Source organism: Aptenodytes forsteri, unplaced genomic scaffold, assembly GCF_000699145.1.
Source record: "Aptenodytes forsteri isolate BGI_AS27 unplaced genomic scaffold, ASM69914v1 Scaffold161, whole genome shotgun sequence".
NCBI lineage: Eukaryota > Metazoa > Chordata > Aves > Sphenisciformes > Spheniscidae > Aptenodytes > Aptenodytes forsteri.
In genome coordinates, this window is record NW_008795023.1 from 6450 (window position 1) to 29150 (window position 22701).

Sequence of the window (22701 nt, forward strand, 5' to 3'; positions counted from 1 at the left end):
CTTGGCAAGCCTATGACCGAAGATGCTCTTCCCCTTCTCTGACAGATGGACCCCGTCAGCCCCTAGCAGACCAGGTTTCTCAAAGTGAGTCCCATGGTCTAAGTAGCCGAACCCCTGGCTGTGGCACCAGTCCTGTAACCATCTGTTGATTTGCCAGATTCGACTGGCCCTTTCAAGCCCCTTCCCTTTGACCGGGAGGACTGATGAAAAAACTACCCGTGCTCCCAAGTCCCTTACCACCGCTCCCAGGGCTCTGTAGTCCTTCTTGATACTCCTGTGTCAATATTATTATTCTTTGGGGAAAAAAAAAAAAAAAAAAAAAAAAAAAAAAAAAAAAAAAAAAAAAAAAGAAGAATTTTAAGCAGTTAATTTTTTAAGCAGTTAATTGTCTTACCATAATCCTGTCACTGTCAATAATGGTGTTCAAGCGGTGTGCAATGGTCAGCACTGTGCAGTGAGCAAACTTTTCACGGATCGTCTTTTGAATGAACTCATCTGTTCTGAAACACAGCAAGAGCAATGCAGACAAAAATAAGATGCTTGCATGGATAACTGAATGGCAGGCAGGTTTTATGACTTCATCAAACATGACTGTATAGCAGAAAATATGCTTATGAAGTCATTACAGTGCTTCTTCCTCTCGTTATATTAGACCACCTGGAGGCATATCATGAAACATACTCCAAAATTTACCCTCTAATACTTGAGGAGGAAAGAGTTTCTTCCTGCAAGTAGAGCAATAGGTTTCATTTCAGGGGACTAATTTCCCAGGTTTTGATTACAGAAAGAGGAAAATTCTGTAGAGTCAGATATTCCTACAGATTTCTACACCAAAAAGAAGTCATTGTTATTTTCTTTCAAGCTTTAGTTTGTGCAAGGAGTGAAGAAAAGTTGGTGAAAGTAAACATCCTTCATTGCAAATCAACTGAAGAATGAACACAAGACAGCCTGTAACTAAGGTTCTTGATTTCAACTGCAAAAGGGGATTAAATAAAGGAGGTGGTTGGTAAACTAAACTAGGACTGGAGTAGCTCAAGAACTTGAATACAGAAAAAAGAAAACTTGGCATATTCCATAAATCAAAAGTGTTAACTAGAACACACAACCCAAGGAAAGGGATAAAAGCTTTCAAGTTAAGAGCCTCAACCTACTACATGAATTAACCACCTCAGAAAAGGATATCAGGAGGAAACAAAAGTCTTGTAAAGAATGAAAACTAAGCTAGTGCACAGACACTGAAGTACAGGGTTAAAGTGATAACTGTCACAAATAAAGCTGAGAACTGTGAAAAGGGAATAAAATTATACCAAAAGATACTTAAGACACTAAAATGTTCTTTAGCTGTATAAACAAGCATTAAGGCAAAATAGATGCAATACTCACAGAGATTATTCAGGTAACTAACTGTACAAGAGAAGCATTGACACCACCTAACTTAGAGCATACCAGTCAGGCTTAAATGTGAAAATCTATACAGTCCTCTCTTTAGTCAATGAAAGGGGAAAGGCATGGCTGGAAGGTGAATCAGAGCACCTGAATTAGGCAGCCATCAGGCGATGAAAGCCCTCTAGAGGCACATGACAGCCCACAATGCACAGGAAGCCTTGGCTCCCAAGCTGAGCACAAAGCCAGGCCACGTGAATACTCACATACTGCCCATCAGCCTTCAAAAAAAAAAAAATGATGAGTGGCAACACTGGAGAAAAAGGTATAGAAACTAAAATTCTCATCCAAGATAGAAGAAAGACACAAAGAACTCAAAATATACTGGGGTTAGTTAGACCAAGGAAGCTCCAGCCTAGAAGTCAGGCACTTGAAGGCATGGGTCTCATTTCCAGGATTTCTAGTAAAACATGAAATTGTACTTTTATATATAATGACTGTTGTCATATATAATAAATGTTGTAGATAGGTTTAAAACAAGACAAAAGAGATATGTGGATAAACTGGTATATTTAGGCAGCCATGTTGGCTTCAACCAGTTGCTTGCAAAGCCTTAATTCTTCAAATTGTAAAAAGTTAACTGGAAAATCAAATAAAATACAACAAAGATTCATGCAACACGTCTTCCTCCAACAAATTATTATTTCTTAGACAGAAGTAGTACTCTACATTGAATCTGTCTGACATGATAAATATTTGGTATCACTTCATAAATTAAGCAAAAAGAATTGTTCTGATGCCACCATGTCAGGAGGCACTAACAATAAAAAGTGAACAAAGACAACTTTGGAAGAACAGGATGACTTAGAGCAATGGAGTAACCGTTAAGTTTCCACAGTAGAAAGCACAAGCTTATGCTCTGAAGGACTGAATGTAACTTCTGTTACAAACTAAGTTTAAGCAATCAGCACGACAAAGGAATAGACAGATCCCTGCTGACGACAGGACGAATCATCAGAGAGAAGGAAGACATAAATAGTTAAGTAAGAGTTCCCGTGCATGCTGACTGTCATCTTCATCTGGGGACAGAAACATCTAAGCTCTGTCACGAGCTTAAGAGAACCGGGTTCTGGGCCGCAATCTGAGAAGGCTTGGTCCTTCTCCTCCCACTTCCTAAAAGAAGCTAAAAAACATGGTGGGAAGCAGGTGTTCCTCAACTCCTCCTTTTGAACCAAGGCCAGTACGCAATCAGGGAAGGAGGCGGGAGCAGAAGTCAGGACAGAGCCAGGCTCTTTAGCCCTGTGCGTTAACAATCTCCTTAAGAAAAGGAAGTTGTTCATTAATGCCCCACATCACAGCAATGCCAGCGTTTTCACCCCAGTGTTAATGCATGTATCTTTTTTTGCTATCTTCTCAGCAATGCCTCAATGACCTGACTACTCTTACTTTCAAAAGAAAAAAAAAAATCAGGGCCATACATGAAAACAGTCAGTAGGGAAGAGGCTTAGATCGACAACGGGATGTGTCCTCTGCAATTGTTAGAGATAGTGAAACAGAAACAAAAGGTTCAGTACTCCCTAGAATAATGTAAAGAAAGCCTTTTTCTTTCCTTCTAGTCAAGCTCAAGGTGAGGTTTCCTGCAGAGCTACTAAGAAGCGCAGAGAATCGTAGCTTGCTCAGGAATGTTGAAAACAACTTTTTAAAGGGCGCAAAATGATTTGTAACTCTCAGGTTATTCCTACTGTTATCCGAGAATGCCTCATCCTTGAACATCCCTGTCCTCTGCATTCATTTATTATATCTTCCTTCATTACGTGCACTCCTTATAGCACCACCTCTTCCTACATTTACAGCAGAAACCATTTCTCATTCTTAGATAGATACTACCAAACTATTATCTTAAACAGGTATTTCTTGAATATAAGCTTATTCCTAACGAGAAACTGCTGGCCATACTGTGGGTGTGACAAATGTTCTAAAATGAGACTACAAAGTAATCAGAAACAGACCTAATAGGTCCATCTTCAAATATCACAGTAAGAAATCTCATGCAGCCATGTCTTCTGATAGGGACTTGACCAGATTCTCTCTCAGGTTCATGGTAGATCTTGGAGTATAGTTTTTGGGGTGGCAGGCAGAAGCACCATCAGTAACCTCCAGAAGAATCTTGGGAAGAAGGTAGGAAAGGTAAGAAAATATAAAAGACTAAGAAAAGATCTGTGTACAGAATTATGTGCTGACAGAGTGCAGAGACTATATCACATGCCAGTTAGAGCCGTCTACCCTCTAGAAAAGTGCCAAAGGAAGCAGCATTTCTGTCCTTTTTTCAGGGCATAAATGGACCTTTTGTGGCATCTATCCACACTGAGAAAGTTGCCAGGCAAGTGCCAACTGATTCCATCACCCACCTCAGTGGATCAAACCCCACCATCTTTCAGGCACATTAGAAACCAAAGATGCAACCTGAATACCAAACTAGGGCTTCTGGATGACAAAAGCTCAACCCTAATCTGATTATATGAAAATGGGAACCACAATATTCCCCATCAGAAGGAACAGCACAATAAGAAAACACAAAATGGTGGTATAGCTGTCCCACTGGCACCACGGGTTGAGGAACTAACACCAAGTTTCACAGCAACTCAAGATCTGGTGTAACCTGAATTAGTTGACTGTGTAAAAAACAAAACAAAACAAAACTATCTAAAGAGCAAGAATAAATACAATCGGAATGAGAAGCAACAAAGCTGCCAAAAGGAACACTGGATAAGTCATTATCTTCAGTCTAATGTCCTCCTGGGATTGTCCTGGAAGCGTATCTCACACTACACAATTCCTGAGTGGCTTTGGATAATTTCTCCAAAAGAGAAACAGTTACAGATAGCAGTTAGATGTAATGAAAGGTTAAACCTTACAAGGTTAAGCTGGCTAATGAACTGAACTATGAGCAATGGCTGTTTTTACCAGACTCAATGAACAACCAACGTAAAAACATGGCAGTTGACTGTTCCCAAAAAGTTCTCTCCTCTATAAGCAGTAAAAATACAAGTTAACGCATACTACTGTAGTCAGTGCACAGAGCTTAGTAAGTTCAACTTAACTCAATATTTTAAGAAAAGTCTCAGTTACTAAGGATTTTGTTTCAATATATCACCAAAGCAACTACAGAAAGGTTTTCAGCTCTTCTGCTCCAGATTTCATACAACTTTCCAGAATGGTTCAACTGCTATAAAATGATTCCATTCTTCGGGGTAAGAATGCCAACTTCAGGACCAAGAAGATAAGATCAAACCAAACATCTGTCAGTCATCACGTAAAACATGCAAGTAGTCTGACTTAGGGCAACCTTCTTTACGGCAAGCTCCTCCACTCCCTCACGACAGCACTGACACCCCTGCAGCATGCAGAGCAGCTGGTAGCTATGAGGGAAATAATAAGGCTACATATGGGAGCTGGAAGATGTAGGAAGGAGGGAGAAAGGTGCCCTCCAAAATCCTTCCCTTCACTCCTTTGCTCAGCTTCACTCAGCAGCAGATAAGAATGGCCTAGCTGAGCTGGAGAAACATGGTGGGCAGTCCCCCAGCCCTGGGGAAGGTACACTGCACACCTCTCACCCCGCTTGTTGTATCCACTGCCTCATGCCACCTCACCCTTCCTTCTCCTCCTCCCACCCCTAAACCCTGCCTCCTCACATTTGCTTCCAGGTTGAACTGGAGAAGGCACATGGTTGCAGCAGTGGTTGAGGCAAGGAGATCAAAGGCCAGAAAAACAAAAAAAGAAATAATATGTCCAGAGCTGGCGGCAGCTCCCCATGGTTTCCTATCCCAGGTGCTTGATATGATGTGTGCTTGCCGCCAGGCTAGAGATGAGGATGCCAGGTATGGGGATTGTGCATCAGAAGAGGAGGAGGTTTTCCTTACACGCCAAAAATGCCTCCCTAACTACTCAGTTAAGAAACCCGCATCAGCATTTCCTGATGAGCGTCCTATCAGATTGCACAGCTGAAAAATACTCTGCTCTAGTTATAGCAACACATTAAGGAAAAGGTAATAATGACTGTAATGCAAACTGAATTCAAAGAAGAAGTTCCAAGTTATTATTTGTATTGTCATGCCTAGAGTTGATACAAACAAACATTTACCTTATTATAATATATATTGCAGCACGCATTAATCAAGATCAATTAAATGGATAGTGTAAGTTGAGAACACACACATGTGAGATGCCAAAATAGGGAGGATGAGTAAGATGGTATTAAATTTCCACAGCTATGATTAATCACAGTTAATCTATCAGAGCTCAGCCAAAAATAAACTAATAGTCAAAAAAGAAAAAAAAAAGGAAAAAAAAAAAGAAAGAAAAAAGAAAACCTCTGGGAAGGGAATGCACTTCTCTAAAGGTTTTAGAAATACATTGTCAGCTGAACTGCAAAGCTACCCTAGTGGTACCACTTCTCCCCCAAGAAGATGTTATAAAAATGAGTCACGCCCAGATGACATACAAAATCCTTAATGCATCTGTTTGAGGGACTTGCTGTGTTATTGTCCTCTTTGGACTTTGAGTTCTCCCTCAAGCCATAGTTTGTTGGAACTATATATTCAGCTCAGACTAATTGATGCAGTACGTTTGCAGTATTGTTTCCAAAATATTTCCACCAGCGTTTCAAATGTTTCAAAAATTAACAGTGGGGGGACTTAGCTATTGGAACAATTTAACAAGGGTTGTCATTGAACTTTTTTTTCTATTGAGGTTGGATGTTGAACTAGAGTGTACTTCTAGAAGAAACAGGAACGAATTCAGGAAAGTTCTGCCAGCCTGAGTTATACAAGACAAAATAATGAATGATAAATGAGTCCCTCCTATAGCTTTAAACATCTCCAAATCTGTTTTGCAATTCTTGTGGTGTTTAGGACAGCTTACCTTCCCCCCACCCCTATTTTATCTGTAACTTATTACACCGGCATCTGAGCCATCTGAAGGGATAGCATCTCATAACCAGAAGTATCCAGTTTTGTTTATAGCCATTTTTCACCTTTCTAGTCTTGGGGTTTTTCTGGGGGAAGATTTAGTTAATTAATTAATTTTTATTTATTTATTTCCAAGAGACATTTCTTCCAGAAATCAACAGAACTCAACTTGTTTCATGGCTATTCTGATGTTACTGATGTGCGTTTCCAAGGAGGTTCTTGTCTTCTTGTCTATGGCTGCAGGACAAATAAACTTTGAATATTAATTTCCCTACTCTATGGAATGCACTGAAATTAGGGATATTTTGAGCGCTTAGTTTATATCAGCTGCTCTGTAGCCAAAACTCAACCGCCCCATTTTGAATAGACAATTATGATGCTATCATTAAAAACATAAAATAACAATACAAACTGCAAGAAATACAAAGCATTTAAGTTCATCTCTACAGTACAGATGATTATATTATCAGAAAAAACAGCTCATCTTAACATGAAAGAATTTGTTTTTACCTTGGGTCCACATTTGCTGTTGCTTCATCGATGATAAGGATCCGATTTTTTTTTAGAACCGCTCTGGCAAGACTCACCAGCTGTCTCTGACCAACGCTAAAATTAGACCCAGATTCTGCCAGCTGCGTCTCCATTTTATTAGGTAGATCTTCCACAACCTCCTTCAGTTGCACCTGTTGACATGTCCAGATATTGTAGGATGAGTAACTCTCTTTTAAATCAGCTATTGTGTGTCTGATGACACAACAATAAGTATGCAAGGTTTACCTTTTATATTCTGACACAAAAGACCAACGCTAAAATTAGACCCAGATTCTGCCAGCTGCGTCTCCATTTTATTAGGTAGATCTTCCACAACCTCCTTCAGTTGCACCTGTTGACATGTCCAGATATTGTAGGATGAGTAACTCTCTTTTAAATCAGCTATTGTGTGTCTGATGACACAACAATAAGTATGCAAGGTTTACCTTTTATATTCTGACACAAAATGAGTACGTGCCAAGTTGGATTACACAGTGTGTCAGTTATTAGAATTCTAAAAACATTAAAGCACATTGTTAAGAATCTATTAATGTTCATTAAAACTAAGATATGAATCAAAACGTAACCAAAGCATCATCCCAAAGGATAACTTTTTCATAAAAGACTTATATAACAATATACATGTCTACACACACATGCACAAACACACACATAAACAAATGCACACGCAACGGTCTACCTTTTTCCATCAACAGCTATGTCCTTATCAAACCTGATGAAAACATCTAAAACCTAACACACACAAGCACTGTAGTGTTATTTGGCTTGTAAATATCAGATGTACATTATTAGATTTAGTAAGTCACCTCTTCCAAGGCATTCCACAGCTCTTCATCGGTGTATTCATTGAAAGGATCTAAGTTTTTCCTCATCGTTCCAGTGAATAAAACAGGCTCCTAAAACCCAGTAAAATTAGCATTCCATTAGAAACACAGATTTTATATTGCAACAGGTAATTTAATAATAATCAGAACTAACCTATATCAACAATAGCACAGAAATATCAAACAACAAGCTGTCTTTTATGAAATGTAAAGGGGTATTTCACAATAGTGTGTTTGAAGGGGGAGGAGAGGGTGGAGGGGGGAAAGCAAGTGTTCAACCAGTCTGTATGAAGATAATTTACCAAACAGGACAGGTCTGTTTGCAAATCGCTGTACACAGTTATGTCGGTACTCAAACGGGTACTTACTTGCCACTGTTTTGATGCCACAAGCTATATATATACTTACATGAAATCATTGCTATCCTCCTGGTATTGTTAATGAAAACCAGCAACTACCACTGTCAATGAGCTCACACTCCTAAATATGTTTGGGCAGTTTTGAAAACTTGTTTTTGAAGTACATCAACCAGAGAGGAATCAAAGAGCTCACAATGCCTTTTTGGTTTTCCTTCTCTATTCGGTTGTGGGTTTTTTTTTCATTTCATACCATAAAAGCCCTTCAGTTTTACCACCAGAGCCTAAGAGGCACAGCTTTCACCATTTCAACACAATGTTTAAACCTATACACATAGAAGTAAATCTGTACTGCCACAGCATCAAAGCAAACTTACGTAGAACTGGAGCACTGCTGGGCAAAGCTCTAACTCAAAATACACCAGGGAGTCAAATCAGTACCTTCTCCCATTCAGGTACCAGTGTGGGTTTACCTATGGTCGAAGCAAGTTTTGTTCTACTTCAGTTCCTGGTCAGACCAATAACAGATCATTAATCAAACTGGCACAAATCAATTCACTCTGGAAAATGTAGCGTTTGAGAAGCAGGAAGACAACTTTTGGTCCAGAACTCCTTAAGCAACAGATCAGTACTCACTAACGTGAGTTGCCAGACCTGAGAGTCATACACTGACACAACTTCAGGGCTAAACTCCTCTTAATACCACACATAAAGACAACAAGTCAAAAGCTGTAATAGTGCTAATCATAAATGGAGACCATTCATCATCTTGTCAGTCTTCTTTAAATTGGAGAAATCTTATGCAAAATGTTTTCTTTTTTTCTCCCCTAGGAAATAAAGTCTAACTCACATTGGGTAAGTTCAGCTTACTCCGAGATTACCCTCTGTCGTGACTTATGCCCCATCTAACCCTAGTGATGCCCAGCTCCAAAGGGCTGCAGCAAATCAGAACAGAATTTAGACCTTAACCCTTTTATTGTGTCTTCATTTCTAAACCACTCTGAGTGGTATAAAAGGATTAACAAAGACAGAAGATGCCACAAGCAATGTAAAAGAACGTATGCATTTCTTGACATAACATGCCAATTATTTGGAAGTATCTGTTGCATTAGCAACATGTCACTAAAAACCTGTTGAATGAACAAAAGGATTTAAAAAAAACCCCAACCATTAACAGGTTAAATAACATTTTTCTTCAACAACACCTAGAAAGTAATTTGTTTAACAATACATATTTTAATACACCATTTGGTGTGTTTTGAAGGTATTGTTACGTTTATTTTCCTTTTCAATCCATTTTTTTATGTTGGCAAAATAAGAGGCTGAATTTATAAAGTGTTCAAAACTATTATAAAAGTCCTAACAATAGACATGTACTGCAACAGAAGATAAGGATATTTTTTAATTATCATTTCTGACACAGATTATTATTTAAAATAGTCTGGTTTATGAGAGGAAAGTAATAAGACAAACCTGTAAATAATTGTTGTAAAAATGCCTGCAGTCAGGGAGGCAGACAACATTTGCATAGAAAAGATTTACAAACACAACCTTCACACAGCTCCATCCAAGCAAGCAATTAGAAGCCTAAGCACATTTTTATTTCTCCAGGTAGGTATTTAAACTTACGTATAAGAAAACTTCAGTCTTGCCTCATCACTCTCTAGGAATGGTTCTGTTTAGCATGTTTTATGTTATAATTTTAATAAGCATCTCTCCCTCTGGTTTCTTAGCTTCCCACATAATTATGAAGATATTTGCTGCAAAATAACTACCTGATGTTACATTACTATTTCTATTATTGACACTACTATTAACGCAGTACAAGACAATGCCTATCACTCAGTTTACTATAGTATAAACCTTATTCCAAACCCTCCTCTTCTTCTTACTACCACCACTTCATAGTTTTGCATATTTTTAGCGGAAACAAGTCTTCCTTCACGTGGAAAAGAAATGCTACCTGCTAGCCTTTGGACACTTAAAACCCTTTGGGACCATGATGAAAACCCTATCATATAAACTTGATAAAAGTCACAGAATTCAACTGGATTAAAATAGTTTTACAACTATGTCAATAGAATAATGTATGAAAAACACACATGTATAATTAAATGCAGTGAACTTTGACCATCTGCATCACTCAACATGTAGAAACTGTATTTGACCAGCAGTTTTCCTGTCTCAGTATTCTATTTTATTCAACTGGGTTGAATTCTTCCAAACGTAGAAATCACCCTCAATAGCTACGGACAAGGCTTTCAAAAAGCTGTAGACCTTGAATGAACTGACGATCATCTACTTTCGGGAGAAAAGAACGCTGCACACAAACAAAAAATAGAACTTAAATCCACATAAAGTCCTCTTTACATATAAAAGATGTCTAGTTCTAGTGAGCACCTCCGCTGTGCAATAACAAAGCCTTCAGCATGCAGAAACAAAAGACATCCTGCATTAGGCAACAATCCAATTGCTGGGGGAGTACCTTTTTTTTTTTTTTTTTTTTTTTTTTATTATCATATCTTTTTTTTTTCTAAATTGAAATGTAAGAAACTGCATGATTTACAACTATTTTTGAGGAAGCACGGGGGTTCCTTTTTTTTTTTTTTTTTTTTTTTTTGATAATAGCATACCTGCTTCTTCTCTCTGACTCCTATTCTTGGGAAAGGAAGAAAAAAAAAAAGCAGGTAATCAAGAGAGGCTTAGAACCACTGTTCATTACCGTTTTTATCAGATTTTCAATTTAAAGAAAGTAATAGACTCTGAATGCCATCCTGCCAACAGGCTAGCAAACATTCAGATACAAAGATGGTGTAAGGACTCTAAATACAACTTCTGTAATAAAATAGAGATGTGGGAATTAACACCAAACACGGCAAAAAAATTCCTCTGGTTTCCAGCCTACTGTTCTATCTACCTGCTAGAACATCCCAGACAAATTATTTGCCAAAAACGTGACCTTGCATTTGCAACATATGAGCTTTTCCCTCTCGCTCTCTCTCCAGTGAGGAGCAAATGATCATGGAAGAGATCAGAGCTCTCATGAAACATGGTAACCTGCACAGGCTCTGCCTTCACGAAGTTTTGAGGTTATATATAACCCTTCTCTGATTCAATGTCTCATTTGAAAGTAAGACCATAGAAGAGAAGACCTGTGACCTACTGGACTTCTTGGAACATCCTTTCTTCTGCGCCAGCACCAGAGATGAGCTGTCCACTGTCCCAACACCGTCTTAGTTTTTTTCCTGCATTGCAGCCTTTCCTGCATTCAGCTTCTAAAGCTCACCAAGTTTTTGTTTATGGATCATAATGACCCACTCTCTTGTCCATTCCTGTGCTCTCCTCCTGTCCAACCTTCTCCAAATAATGGAAAAGCTCACTTCTAGTTGGCACATTTGCTCTTTCTAGATCTAGCCTCAGTCAGTTTGTACAGGGGTGACTACAGAAGTGAAAGTGGTCCCTCAAAATCCCTTACTAAGGAAGCTTCAGGCAACGCATCAGGCAGGAATTGCTGCCAAAGGATCAAGTGACTTCATAGAACTGCTGAAGCTTGGTATATTCCTGTCAGATTTTCTCTGCTCTTTCCCAGACTATAGGAGGACAGCATACCGCTAACACCTACTCACAAGTATTCCAGAGGAATAGACAGAAGACAAAACTAGGAAGAAAATGCTCGTCCCCAAAGCTGATTCTGTTTATCTCAAAATAATCAAGACCTTACTCAAGTAAGAATAACACCTTGCTAAAGTTTCTGTGTCTACTGCATACAGGCGTGCAGGGGGAATATATCCCTGCAAAGCATTTTAAATACTACAGCATTATATTGAAAATGTTTATAGCAGACCAAGTCACTCTCTTACCTGAGGTATAATTGAAATTTTCTTCCGCAAGTCATGGAGTCCTAGCTCTGATGTCAAGTACTTATCAATCCAAATCCTTCCTTCGGGTTCCGCCAAGCGAAAGAGGGCTGCTATCAGAGAGCTTTTCCCAGCTCCGGTTCTTCCCACTATTCCAACCTACAGAGCAAGCCAAGCTTGTACAATTAAATCATGAGCTTTTCAGGATAAACTAATATGTCAAGCAACAGTTTTACAACATCACAGTATTTATAGTAGACAAAGCACCAAATAAAACTTCTTTATAATTAACATTTTTTCGAGAGGAAAAAACCTCCCCCCAAATCAGTTTGGATTCAGGTGACATTTGGATACCCAACAATTTCTTGGATCATATTCAAAGGTGAAAGATTTTCCCTTAATGTGTGGTGTTTTATTGTGTAAACAAGATAAAGCGGCTTGGTGTATAGAGTAATGCGATTCAAGGCTGCTAATTTTTATACTAAACCTGGTTTGGCGGGTGATCTTAGGCAAATCATTTCAGGCATGCACCTACTTCTCAATCCAATAAAGGATTCCCATAAAGCACTCTGGGAACAATGTATGAGCAGTATTCCCATTTTAAATAACTGAGACTGATTTTGGTTAGCATGGTTAAGGTGAAATACTTCGAAGTAGTCAAAGTAGCCAAAATAAAGCCAAAACTAGCAGGAGGATTATAAATTGTATTCATGCTTCAGACAGCTTCAACAGAGAGGACACAAGTATTGAAACTACAAGGCCACGTGAGCAAGCTGCAATTCCTTTCCAAACAGGAGAGACAGTGAATAATAAAATATATGTTCCCAAAGAAAAATCAGAAGCTGTATGCAATGTGAAAAAGTAACGCTTTCAGAAAAAGGAGGTAGAGAAAACGCAAAATATGGGATTGATAACTTTAATGACAAGGGGTTAAGACCTACAAATATTTCATATGAAACCAACACTTGGGAGAAAGTAGGCTCATTAATAAATGAGAGGAGACATATAATTAGTGGTGATTAACTACTACTTGAACAGCAAACTCTTTTTCTATATGTTGTCTTCAGGTAAATGATTCTTAGAGAAAACAATGTACAGTAATCAATTGTATCAGAGAAGGTGATGGGAGTAACCCTCTACACAGATCTGATCTGGCAGGATTTGTTATTTCCTGCACTCAGTTCTAATCGCTACATTTCCAGAAAGAAATCAACACACTGGAAAGAGTTCAGAGAAGTGCAACATAAAATTAATATGGGTTGGAGATACTGATTTGATGAGGAAGGATTTATGAGGATTAAACATGTACAATACAGCCTGGTGAAGTGATTGGGGTGCAGAAGGGAGGAAGAAACATGAAAACCTTCATGAGTATACGTACAGACACCAGAGGGCAATTACCCACTGCCTGAGACTCAGATGTATGCAGTAATGACTGCTGGAATGAAATTAAGCACAGGAAACATTACATCGAAGAGCAAGGAGAAACTTTCTAACTGTCAGAGACAAAGCAGCAGTGCCCACATTAGATCAAAAATAAACAAAACACTAAAAAAGCATACTGCGAGGAGCAACTTACTCTGCATAATCTAAAAGGTATTTTCTACTTCTATTTTCCGATTCAACAATTTCATCCAACAATTCATTATTGTACTATTGTATATAAACTAATTAATATTTATACAGTGCTTATTAAAGATACAGCCTAATCTAAGCAAATCTGTTACAATAAGTGATAAAATGCCTAGTATTCTAAATTATATCAGTGAAACAAAGGAAAAATAGTTCAGAACAGTTACACTACAGCTCAGAAAGAAAACGCTGAATGGAGAACACAGACACCCAGAGTTGTGAAAACAAAAGTTCAATTGTTTCTCTGTAAATGTCAGTGATATAAAGTATTGTATTAAGGATATAAAGAAAAAACATAAAAAATACATTGATACTTAAAATAAAAATGCAGCTGCTCTGCATATTGTCAAAATCCCACTTTCAGTTTGGCATCAAATGAAAGGACTATGCTCTTCAGTATTTAGAGGAATCTATTTGTATTTTTGGTCCAATTGACTACAGGCTGCTGAAAATTGACATGAATTTGAAACAGCTCTCAGTATACACATTTATTTATTTTTTTTAGACATTTTATTTTTCAGAGGGCCATGTTCATAGCCAGTGCAAACACAGCGACGGTCTGCAGATGGGAGTCCCAGCCACCTAACAGGAATCATATGGCCAGGATTTTGTTGCCCGATGCAAGCCATGTGCATACACAGGAGTACACCTGCTACGCTGGGCTCATCATTACTCAAGCGTCACTCGTACTTCAAAGTAAGAGCTGCACAAAAAATGAGAGTGAGATTTACAGCATGTCAGCTACTCCACTGAAACTGCCCGTGTCTTTGTTATCCCTCAGGCAACCTCCCTTTCGTGCTACGCTGTGAGAGTATTTACGCGAACAGCTGCCATGCCATAAATCTAGACCATCACCCTCCTAACTTTTTCATGTAGCCATACCCTCAGATTTAGGATCTGTCAGGACAAGGTGCATTTAACACTATATTAGTCAATAAGCATTCATAAGCACCCTAAACCAGACAGTGGTGTTTAAAAACCAAGGCTGCACATGCTAACCTTCTCCTGCTGCAGCTATAGTAGCTGAAGAGGTTAATCACAGCCAGCTGCTGGCAGAGCTCCTTACGTGAGCACTCCCTGGTCTGTCTCTGGCAGACTCTGCTACGTTAGCAAAGACGTTAAAACAGAGGGTCCTTCCTAGCCTGCTTCGACTGAACGCTGACACAAGCAGATCAAAAAAGACCCTAACCCATGAGTGATCTGCCAGTAATCACCTCCTCCATTCTTACTGTACCTACAGCTTCCCAAACTGGGCGCTGGGGTGGCCAAAAAAAAAAAAACCACCCTACAAGCACGGCAGAAGCTTAAACTCATTCATCCGGCCGGTGGCACTGCAGCCACCAGAAGTCTGTATGAGCCAGGGGTATGAGCAGGCATAGGAGCTCTCACTGACAGCCGCATGGGCAGAATCCCTAGTGGATCTGGAAACCTGGTTCTGAAGAGACGCTTCTCCATAATTAAAACCAATATAAGGGGCACAGATGCTTAGGAGATTTATTTTACACAGTGGCAGTCTACTGCAGTATTGTGCAAAGCATCATAGAAAACAAACATGAAGTTCTTGGCAATACTCTCAAGCTGGGCAAATTTACTTCAGGATGACAAAACCACAGCATAACCACTCAGCAAAAATAAATACCCCCAGTCATCCCTCTCCCTCCTGCCCCCACCAAGGCTTGAGTCATACACTGCTAATATCTCTTGCTTCCGTTTTTAATTTTATTTTATTTCTGTCTCTCACTAAGAAATGTAAATCTTCTTGTCTGCTATTACATTGGAGTGATATATAACAGCTAAAGAGATGGCCCATAGGCAAGAAAAGTAGAGGGTAGATAAACATCCCTTTTGCTCTTCTTCTTAAACACCATTTTAACTCACCCATACCTAATTCCATGAGATCATCTCCATGCAGCAAAGTTGGGTTGAATTCTGGTAACATGCATGTTATTAAAAAGGTCCACTTGAGCAACGAAACAGGTTTGGGACTGAATGGAAAAGCATGTTACAAATGAGGCGAGGGCAATGATTGTAGAGAGTTGAACCAGCCTCCTAGGGAAGATATCCTAATCAAAAAAGTACATGTGCATTTGAAATGTAGCAAAGCACGAATTAACACTGCAGGGCTCTAATTTAATTTTGTCTGTGGGGGAGACATTCCCTGCAGCACTCTTTCAATTGGGATGGTGTCAAAGTTGGGGAGGAAGAGTCAAATTTGCAGAGGAGGAAGAGTTTTATTTCTACGTTTCTTTTGGCTACCAATCTAATTAAGAGCAACAGTTAATTGGATTGGTAGCCGAAAGGAACTGAAATAAAATCCCCAATTCTAAACTTATGCAACTGATTTGTATTTCTTTCTTCTCTTTTCCATTCAGGGCTCTGTGCAAGAGCGTGTACATTCCTTATTTTCAATTGTCTCTGCTCACCTTGTGTGCTGACACCCTTCGTTCCATTTACGTTCCCTCTACTGCACCCTCAGTTTCCTAATGCAGCTCCATTTGCTTTGGATATGAACAAACATTTCGGGCTTAGTCTGTACTTTGAATGTCTGCCACTTTCTAATGAAATCCAAATCTTATCCGAAAATTATCGAATATATTTAACCCTTTCTTTTGACAGACAGAAATGTCATGTTCCCAGACACATTTATGCTACATTTACAGGAAATAAATAGGTTCCAACTTTTGCTGTTAAATATGACTAAGGCTTATTTTTTAAAAGAACACTTACTAATTTCCTAACATCCATGTATTTTATAATGTATTTTTATCACACAGCTTCTTGTCAACCTACCATCTTTGCTTAATTTCTGTGAATGGCCAAAGACAGCCATATACATACCTTTTCTTTTGGTTTAATTAAAACAGACAAATGTCTTAACACCAAAGGTCCATCTAGACTGTAAGTGAAGTTAACATTTTCAAATGCTATCATTCCTTGGCTTGGCCATTCAGGTGGTGGATGCTTGTTGGTCTCCCAAGGAGCTTCTTTTTCAAGTTCTGTGTATTCCATTACTCTTTCTACCGATATCATCTAAGGGGAGGAAAGAAGACATATATACATAAATTTCAGCTTATTGCACATATTGCAAATATTGCATGTATATATATGTGTGTGTGTATTTTTATTATAAAGATTCAATGCAAATTATTCCAGAGTTTTTCTTTTAAGCGCAGATAAGAGTATTTGGTACCATCCTATGCTTACTTTATACAATTGAAAAAGTGGAAAGAATGCATCTCATGTCCTACTACAGACCCAAATCTATCATGATACATAAATCCATACACAAGCATTCAATTCTAATCAGTAGGATTAATTACAAAACTAAGTATGTGCATAAGTATTAAGAAATCTAAGCTATGAGAGTTGTCTGTCAGTCTTGGCTAAGATGACACCATTTTGCTGTGTGCTGGGAAGACAAAGCTAGAAATGAAGCTGCCATATGAGCTACAGGCAGACTCACCATAGCTACTAGCATCAAGTTACTGGCTTCATCATCCCTTTTTTGTCCTCATCATTACCACTGCACGAATCCCCAGCAAATCTTTTAAATATGTTTGTCACAAGCAACTCCACAATCCAAGTTAGCAGTCATCGTATTATTAGTGGCTTAGATGCAATAAAACTTGTTTTCCTATGTATTTTATGCCAGATATGAAAGAAACTGCAATATTTGCTGATGTCTCTAATCTTAGGGGAAGGAAGAGAATCAGAAGTTGAGCTGTCTATACGCTTTTTTCCCCTTGGGAAAATAATAAAAGTTCTGTTTAGGCTCTGGTGCGCATCCTCACCCATACATCTTCTCAATACAATTAATTTTATTTAACTGTATCTGCTCTTAGACAGATTCTGAAAAAAAAAACAACCCACCATCACAAAGATATCCAGTATGCTTATCTTGCCTGGAGTGGCTTTAACGGCAGAGGTCACCAGGCAGCAAGTTCTCTGACCTCGTTGCCACCTACACTTTCCACATTACAAAATAAGCTCCAAGGAAAAAGATGTAAGGAAGGATTGGCAGAGTAGAATAGAGAGGAAATGTTCTTGCCTCCCCCAAAGGTAGTCAGCCTTTAATAAGAAGGGATTTTTTTGGTGGATGTCTACCTGTCAAAGAAGTCGATGCTAATCATAACTCCATAAAACGATTAACATTCCACATCAAAGCCAGCTTAGTGAATGGCAAGCCTTTCTCCTCCGAAGTATTTCTGAATCACAGCCTCCAAGGGAGTAACTCACTACATAAGAGAGTCCCACAGATTGACACTTCCAAAACTTCCCAATTAGTACAAAAAAACCTGAAAGCTTTCTCCCCATTTCTCATGGAAGTCTGTCACCACTAGCTTATTCATGTCTGAAAAATGCTCTGAAGAAGCAATGTGCTAGACAAAAAAATACAAATCTAACATTATTAATTTTACCTGTTATTAAACATGGCTTTGTAACTTCCACAAAAGAACTACATGTGTTTCCTAGACTATGGTCAGCAAATCATAATTACAAGGAACCTTCAGTTGTCAACACAACACAAAAAAAACCAGGTTTATGCTCAGTATGTTCTTTTTATAGTCTTTTTTTTCTTATCTATTAACTTTAAAAAGTAAATAGGCAAACTAGAACATGCTAGTAAATACTGTAAATTGGTGGAAGGCATGTTACTTTATGTATTTTGGAAAACACACAATCCTCTCAGCTAAATATAAACAAATACCTTCAAATATTTGTTAACTTAAAACAAATTAAGAAGATATAAGCCCTTACAACGAATTAACAGGACCCTAAAAAAATGCCATGAGGGATATGAATCAATTATTAAAATGCAATAATAAATAACAATAAATTAAAAACCCCAAATCTAAAAAAATCATTTAAAATAAATCTCACTTATAGAGAGGGATTAATTTCTTGTCATTTTAGTGAGCTGCAATGCAATTGTCTACGCTGTAACCAGACAGTCTCCTTTCCGCTGTAAAGGGAGATTATAAAGCCTCCCTTACTATGAATGGAGAGGGACAGTCACTGGGCACAATTCATCTCAGCAGACATTCAAAATCAGTCAAACAAATTATACCCTAGAATCACTTGCTAACGTATTAATGCCCTAAGTTAATTAAGAAGAATCCCATCCTTAAGGCCTCAAGTCACAACCACGAAAAGGAACCAAGAGGTGAAAAGGAAGAAATAAATGTTACCAGGTTTTCAACTTCAGCACTTTGTCTGACACCCCACTGGAATGTTCCCATGAGGGTGATTGCGTAGGACAGCGCCAAACCAACCTGCCCCGCATTCAAAGCTGCAGAACAAAGGAAAAAGAGAATCAAATAGGTACACTGGTAATTATACAAAATTCTAGTTAACCTTCCTTTCATGAGGTTACTTACATGATGGAAACATCACAGCCAGAATTTTGTTTGGTTACACCGTACTTGCCATCTGTGCAATGAGTACCTGCAGGCAGAACAGCTACTTGCTGCATTTTTTTTTGGTGTATTTTAGAACTTGTTTGTATCTTTGAAAATATAATCCCAATTCTCCTTGGCCTGGTATTTTATCTAAAAACTGAGGTTCAGTCTCAAGACTTGTTATGGTCATCCCGATCTGGCTGAGAATTAGTAACTTTTCACTTTTTTCTAAGGGAAAACCCTTACCAGCCCCTAAACCAAAATAAATAAATAAACAAACTAAAATAAAAAAATGAGCGTAAAATGATTTCAAAATAAGTTACGAACATTTACATCAACTTTGTACTCTTGTAAATGATCAGATAAAGTAACAGGACAGAATATTTCTTCCTGCGTTCATATAAGCATTTATTGTGTTCAGTGGGTCTACTCTCACAAAATAAATGAATTCTGTCTGCCCCAATATTAAGCATGATTGTCCTCTGACTTACTTGAACTTTATCCTAGGATAGCTCTATTGACTTCAAGAGAGCTACTCCTTATCCAGAGGCAAGGAAAGATTCAGGATTATTGTTTTGACTTGTCTTTTTGTATTCTAATAACATCAAACCTAGCTCAAAATTTTCAGTGTTGAGCAGCACAGTGTTCAAATTTTAACACACACATGCATATACAGAACTTCTCCAAAGGAAAAAGAAAAGAAACAAAACCAGCAAATTAGCACTAATTTTCATGTCCAAGATAATTACTTCTTCCTTCATATTTTAGATTATTATCTCATTCTAGTACACCTAACCCAATTACATCCTGGATGATGCATACTCTAATGACAGTTCATGAGTGACAGTGAACATAAAATGTATTATTACAAGGCGATTTTCTTTCTGGAACTGGCCTATCCTGCTGATCCAAGATACTAGAAGAGTATCCCTAGGAATTTTAGCTTGCCTTTTGGCCTACTGTGCCATGTGTAGAAAGCAAAAAAGTTGTTAAGCAGCAGCACTGTGGGTGTTTCAGTATGAAAAGCAAAGCCCTGTAGGCCCAAAAAAGAAAGGCAAAGGTGGGGAAAAAGATTTATTTGTTGTTATTGCTTTGAAAGCCAGAATCTCGAAAGTGAAGACTACAGATCTGCAAGTTTGTTTGCACATTTGGGGATGATGGTAGATGCATGCCTAAGCCCGGAAGATGACTGAACTGCCTCCAGTATTTGCAGGAAAGCAGACACAGACCCAGTGCCCTAGACTGAGGAAGAGATCACGATCTAGAAAGAAACATTTAACTTAATTACAGTCCTTAAACAATTAGAAACAGCAAACTATAAAAAAGAATTAGACATTACTATACATGGTAATTACTGGGTGAACTTTTTCTAACATCTGTACTTACTCTTGGCGAGGAGCAGGGAACCAAAAGCAACCACTATAACAAAAATGGCACAGATGGCATCCAGACGCACAGCAAACCACCTCGAGGTTGTCAAAAACAGAAACCAGGCCTCTAAAGTGTATTTTAAAAAGACATAAGAACAGTGGATTATTAGACAACAAAGCCGTATAATTGTTATTAAATTAAATATAAGCTGTTAAAAAAACAAACATTGCCATCTTCAAGTGCACGTCTGTATGGACTGATGATGATCAGAATGTTGTCCAGTTTTCCTGAAGTGGTCTAACCTAGTTTTCACACTAATAGCAACCACAGCTAATATAGCGAACAGTAATAGGAAGAAAAAGAAAAACAGTCAAGGCCTGAAGCATGGTCCATTTATTTAAAATGGAAGCCTTTTTTTAACTCTAGTGGACTCGGGAGTCTTATACAAAAAGCAGAAGTACAACTACATTTGCTGTAGCTGGACTACCGTCTACAGGCTTTTAGCTAGAACATATCACAACGCAACTGCCAGAGCCAAGTCTTTAAAAGGCAGGTGCAGCTGGTTAAGCTCCCATAAGAGCTACTCAATACAGCCAGTGGAGCTACAAGAGCTATTCAATTGACTAAAAGCACATATCTACTTCTGGAGAGGCTCACAGGTGGACATCTCCACTGGGCACTCACATCCAGGTGTCCACAATTTGGTGCTAAATTCCATCCCAGATAGATATGCTACAGTACAAGATACAGGAGACAGCAGGAAAAGACATTGCAATACAGAAGGCAACGTGTTTGAATTCAGGGCCAAAAACAGAAGTCAAGTAGCCATAACAAAGTATGGCATTATTTATTGCTTAGGCTGCAGTCAGATGAATTGTTCCAGCTGCTAACAAGTCATAGCAGAAGGTTACCATTCCAACCCTTTCTGCATCGCTTGTCATTACTCCACGCTAAAGATCAGTACTGTTTCAACTGTGTCACTGTTCCTCAGCCCAGTGCTGGGAAACATTCAAACTAAAAAAACCCCTCCTTTTTATAAAAAAAGGGAGGAGGTAAGTCTGGTTCTAAGCCAGATCATTTTGGATAGCCAGATTACAGAGTGATTAAATCAACAATTCAGCCAACAGAACTCCATCTAACTTCTGGAGGGCAGCAGAAGGAAAGAGGGAGGACGACAAGAGGCAGCCAGGTCAGGTCCAGAGCTGGTAACCTCTTAGTCCCATTTACGTCAACTCTAACTGCATATGCCTGACCACACATTTAGCAGCTGGTTTCATTAAACAAGACATTTGATATGGTCTAATGGACAGTCATACACCTAGGCACATGGAATGACATATGCAGAAGAGCGCGCTGCATCAAGTCACAAACCTAGTTCCAGAAATTGAATTCACCGTGATAATTTAGGTACCTCTCTGAAACCCAGGAGCCAAGTGTCCCTGGAAACAGCCTACGGCAGCTTCCTGGTGACATGAAAGGTCATTTTTGGTGCAATAGTATACTTATAAGACCAGGAAACTGGACACTTGAGTTGTAGATTTGTCAGCTCCAAGGTTTTGCTCCATTGATCCCATTGTCCAGGAAGGTGCACTAAACTGCCAGCTTGAGATGGGTCATTCTGCAACCTCCCTATGTAACTGGGGTCACTGTGCATACAGGAAGGAATATGGCAATCATGGGGACTAACAAAGACTCATCATGGTGTAACTTCTGATGACTCATGAGCTTGCTTATAGGGATGTTGCACTGGCAGGAAGGAAACTTAAGTTTGGTCAAACCTCAGCATGCCTTTTAGATGTTTTTTATCTAAAGATAATTTAATATCAAATTCATAGGCATCCCTGAAAGAAGGTTCAAAGCGAGCGTCCTGTTTCCCAGGCTCAGCCCTAAATAGAGGAAGATACCACTCCAGCCAAAAGCGCTAAACAAAACCATTGCTGGCTGGGAGAGCTTTCTGTGATGCAGGAAAGAATTTAAAGCTCTTTGGGACACTTAAGAACCCAGGACTCCAACTTTGTCAGCTAGTATGAAAGGTATCCTCTTCTGTCGGCTATTGCTTGCACACATTTAGTATCAAAGAATCATTCAGGGAGGAAGCAACCTCAGGAGGTCTCTAGTTCAACCTCCTGCTCAAAGCAGGGTCAGCTCTGAGGTCAGACCATGTTGCTGCATGCTTTATGCAGTTCAAGTCTTGAAAATCTCCACGAATGGAGCCTGCACAACATCTCTGGGCAACCTGTTCCTCTGCTTGACTGTCCTCATGGTGAAAAAGTTTTTCCTTGTATCCAGGTTAAACCTCTCTTGTCTCAACTTATACCCGTTTTCTTGCTCCTCCCACCATGTACCACTGTGAAGAGCCT

General features: G+C 38.9%; 1 protein-coding gene across 1 annotated transcript in view; it reads right to left on the reverse strand.

Annotated features, from left to right (window-relative positions):
- Nucleotides 1–394: 394 nt before the first annotated feature.
- ABCC4 (ATP binding cassette subfamily C member 4) overlaps nt 395–22701 on the reverse strand; it is a gene marked incomplete at its 3' end in the record, with an annotated part of 120726 nt that continues 98419 nt past the window's right edge. Inside the window, 7 exon segments of the mRNA XM_009275812.1 lie at nt 395–500; nt 6861–7033; nt 7709–7798; nt 11943–12098; nt 16410–16601; nt 18761–18861; nt 20357–20467. Of these exon segments, the coding sequence (XP_009274087.1) occupies nt 395–500; nt 6861–7033; nt 7709–7798; nt 11943–12098; nt 16410–16601; nt 18761–18861; nt 20357–20467 (929 nt within the window).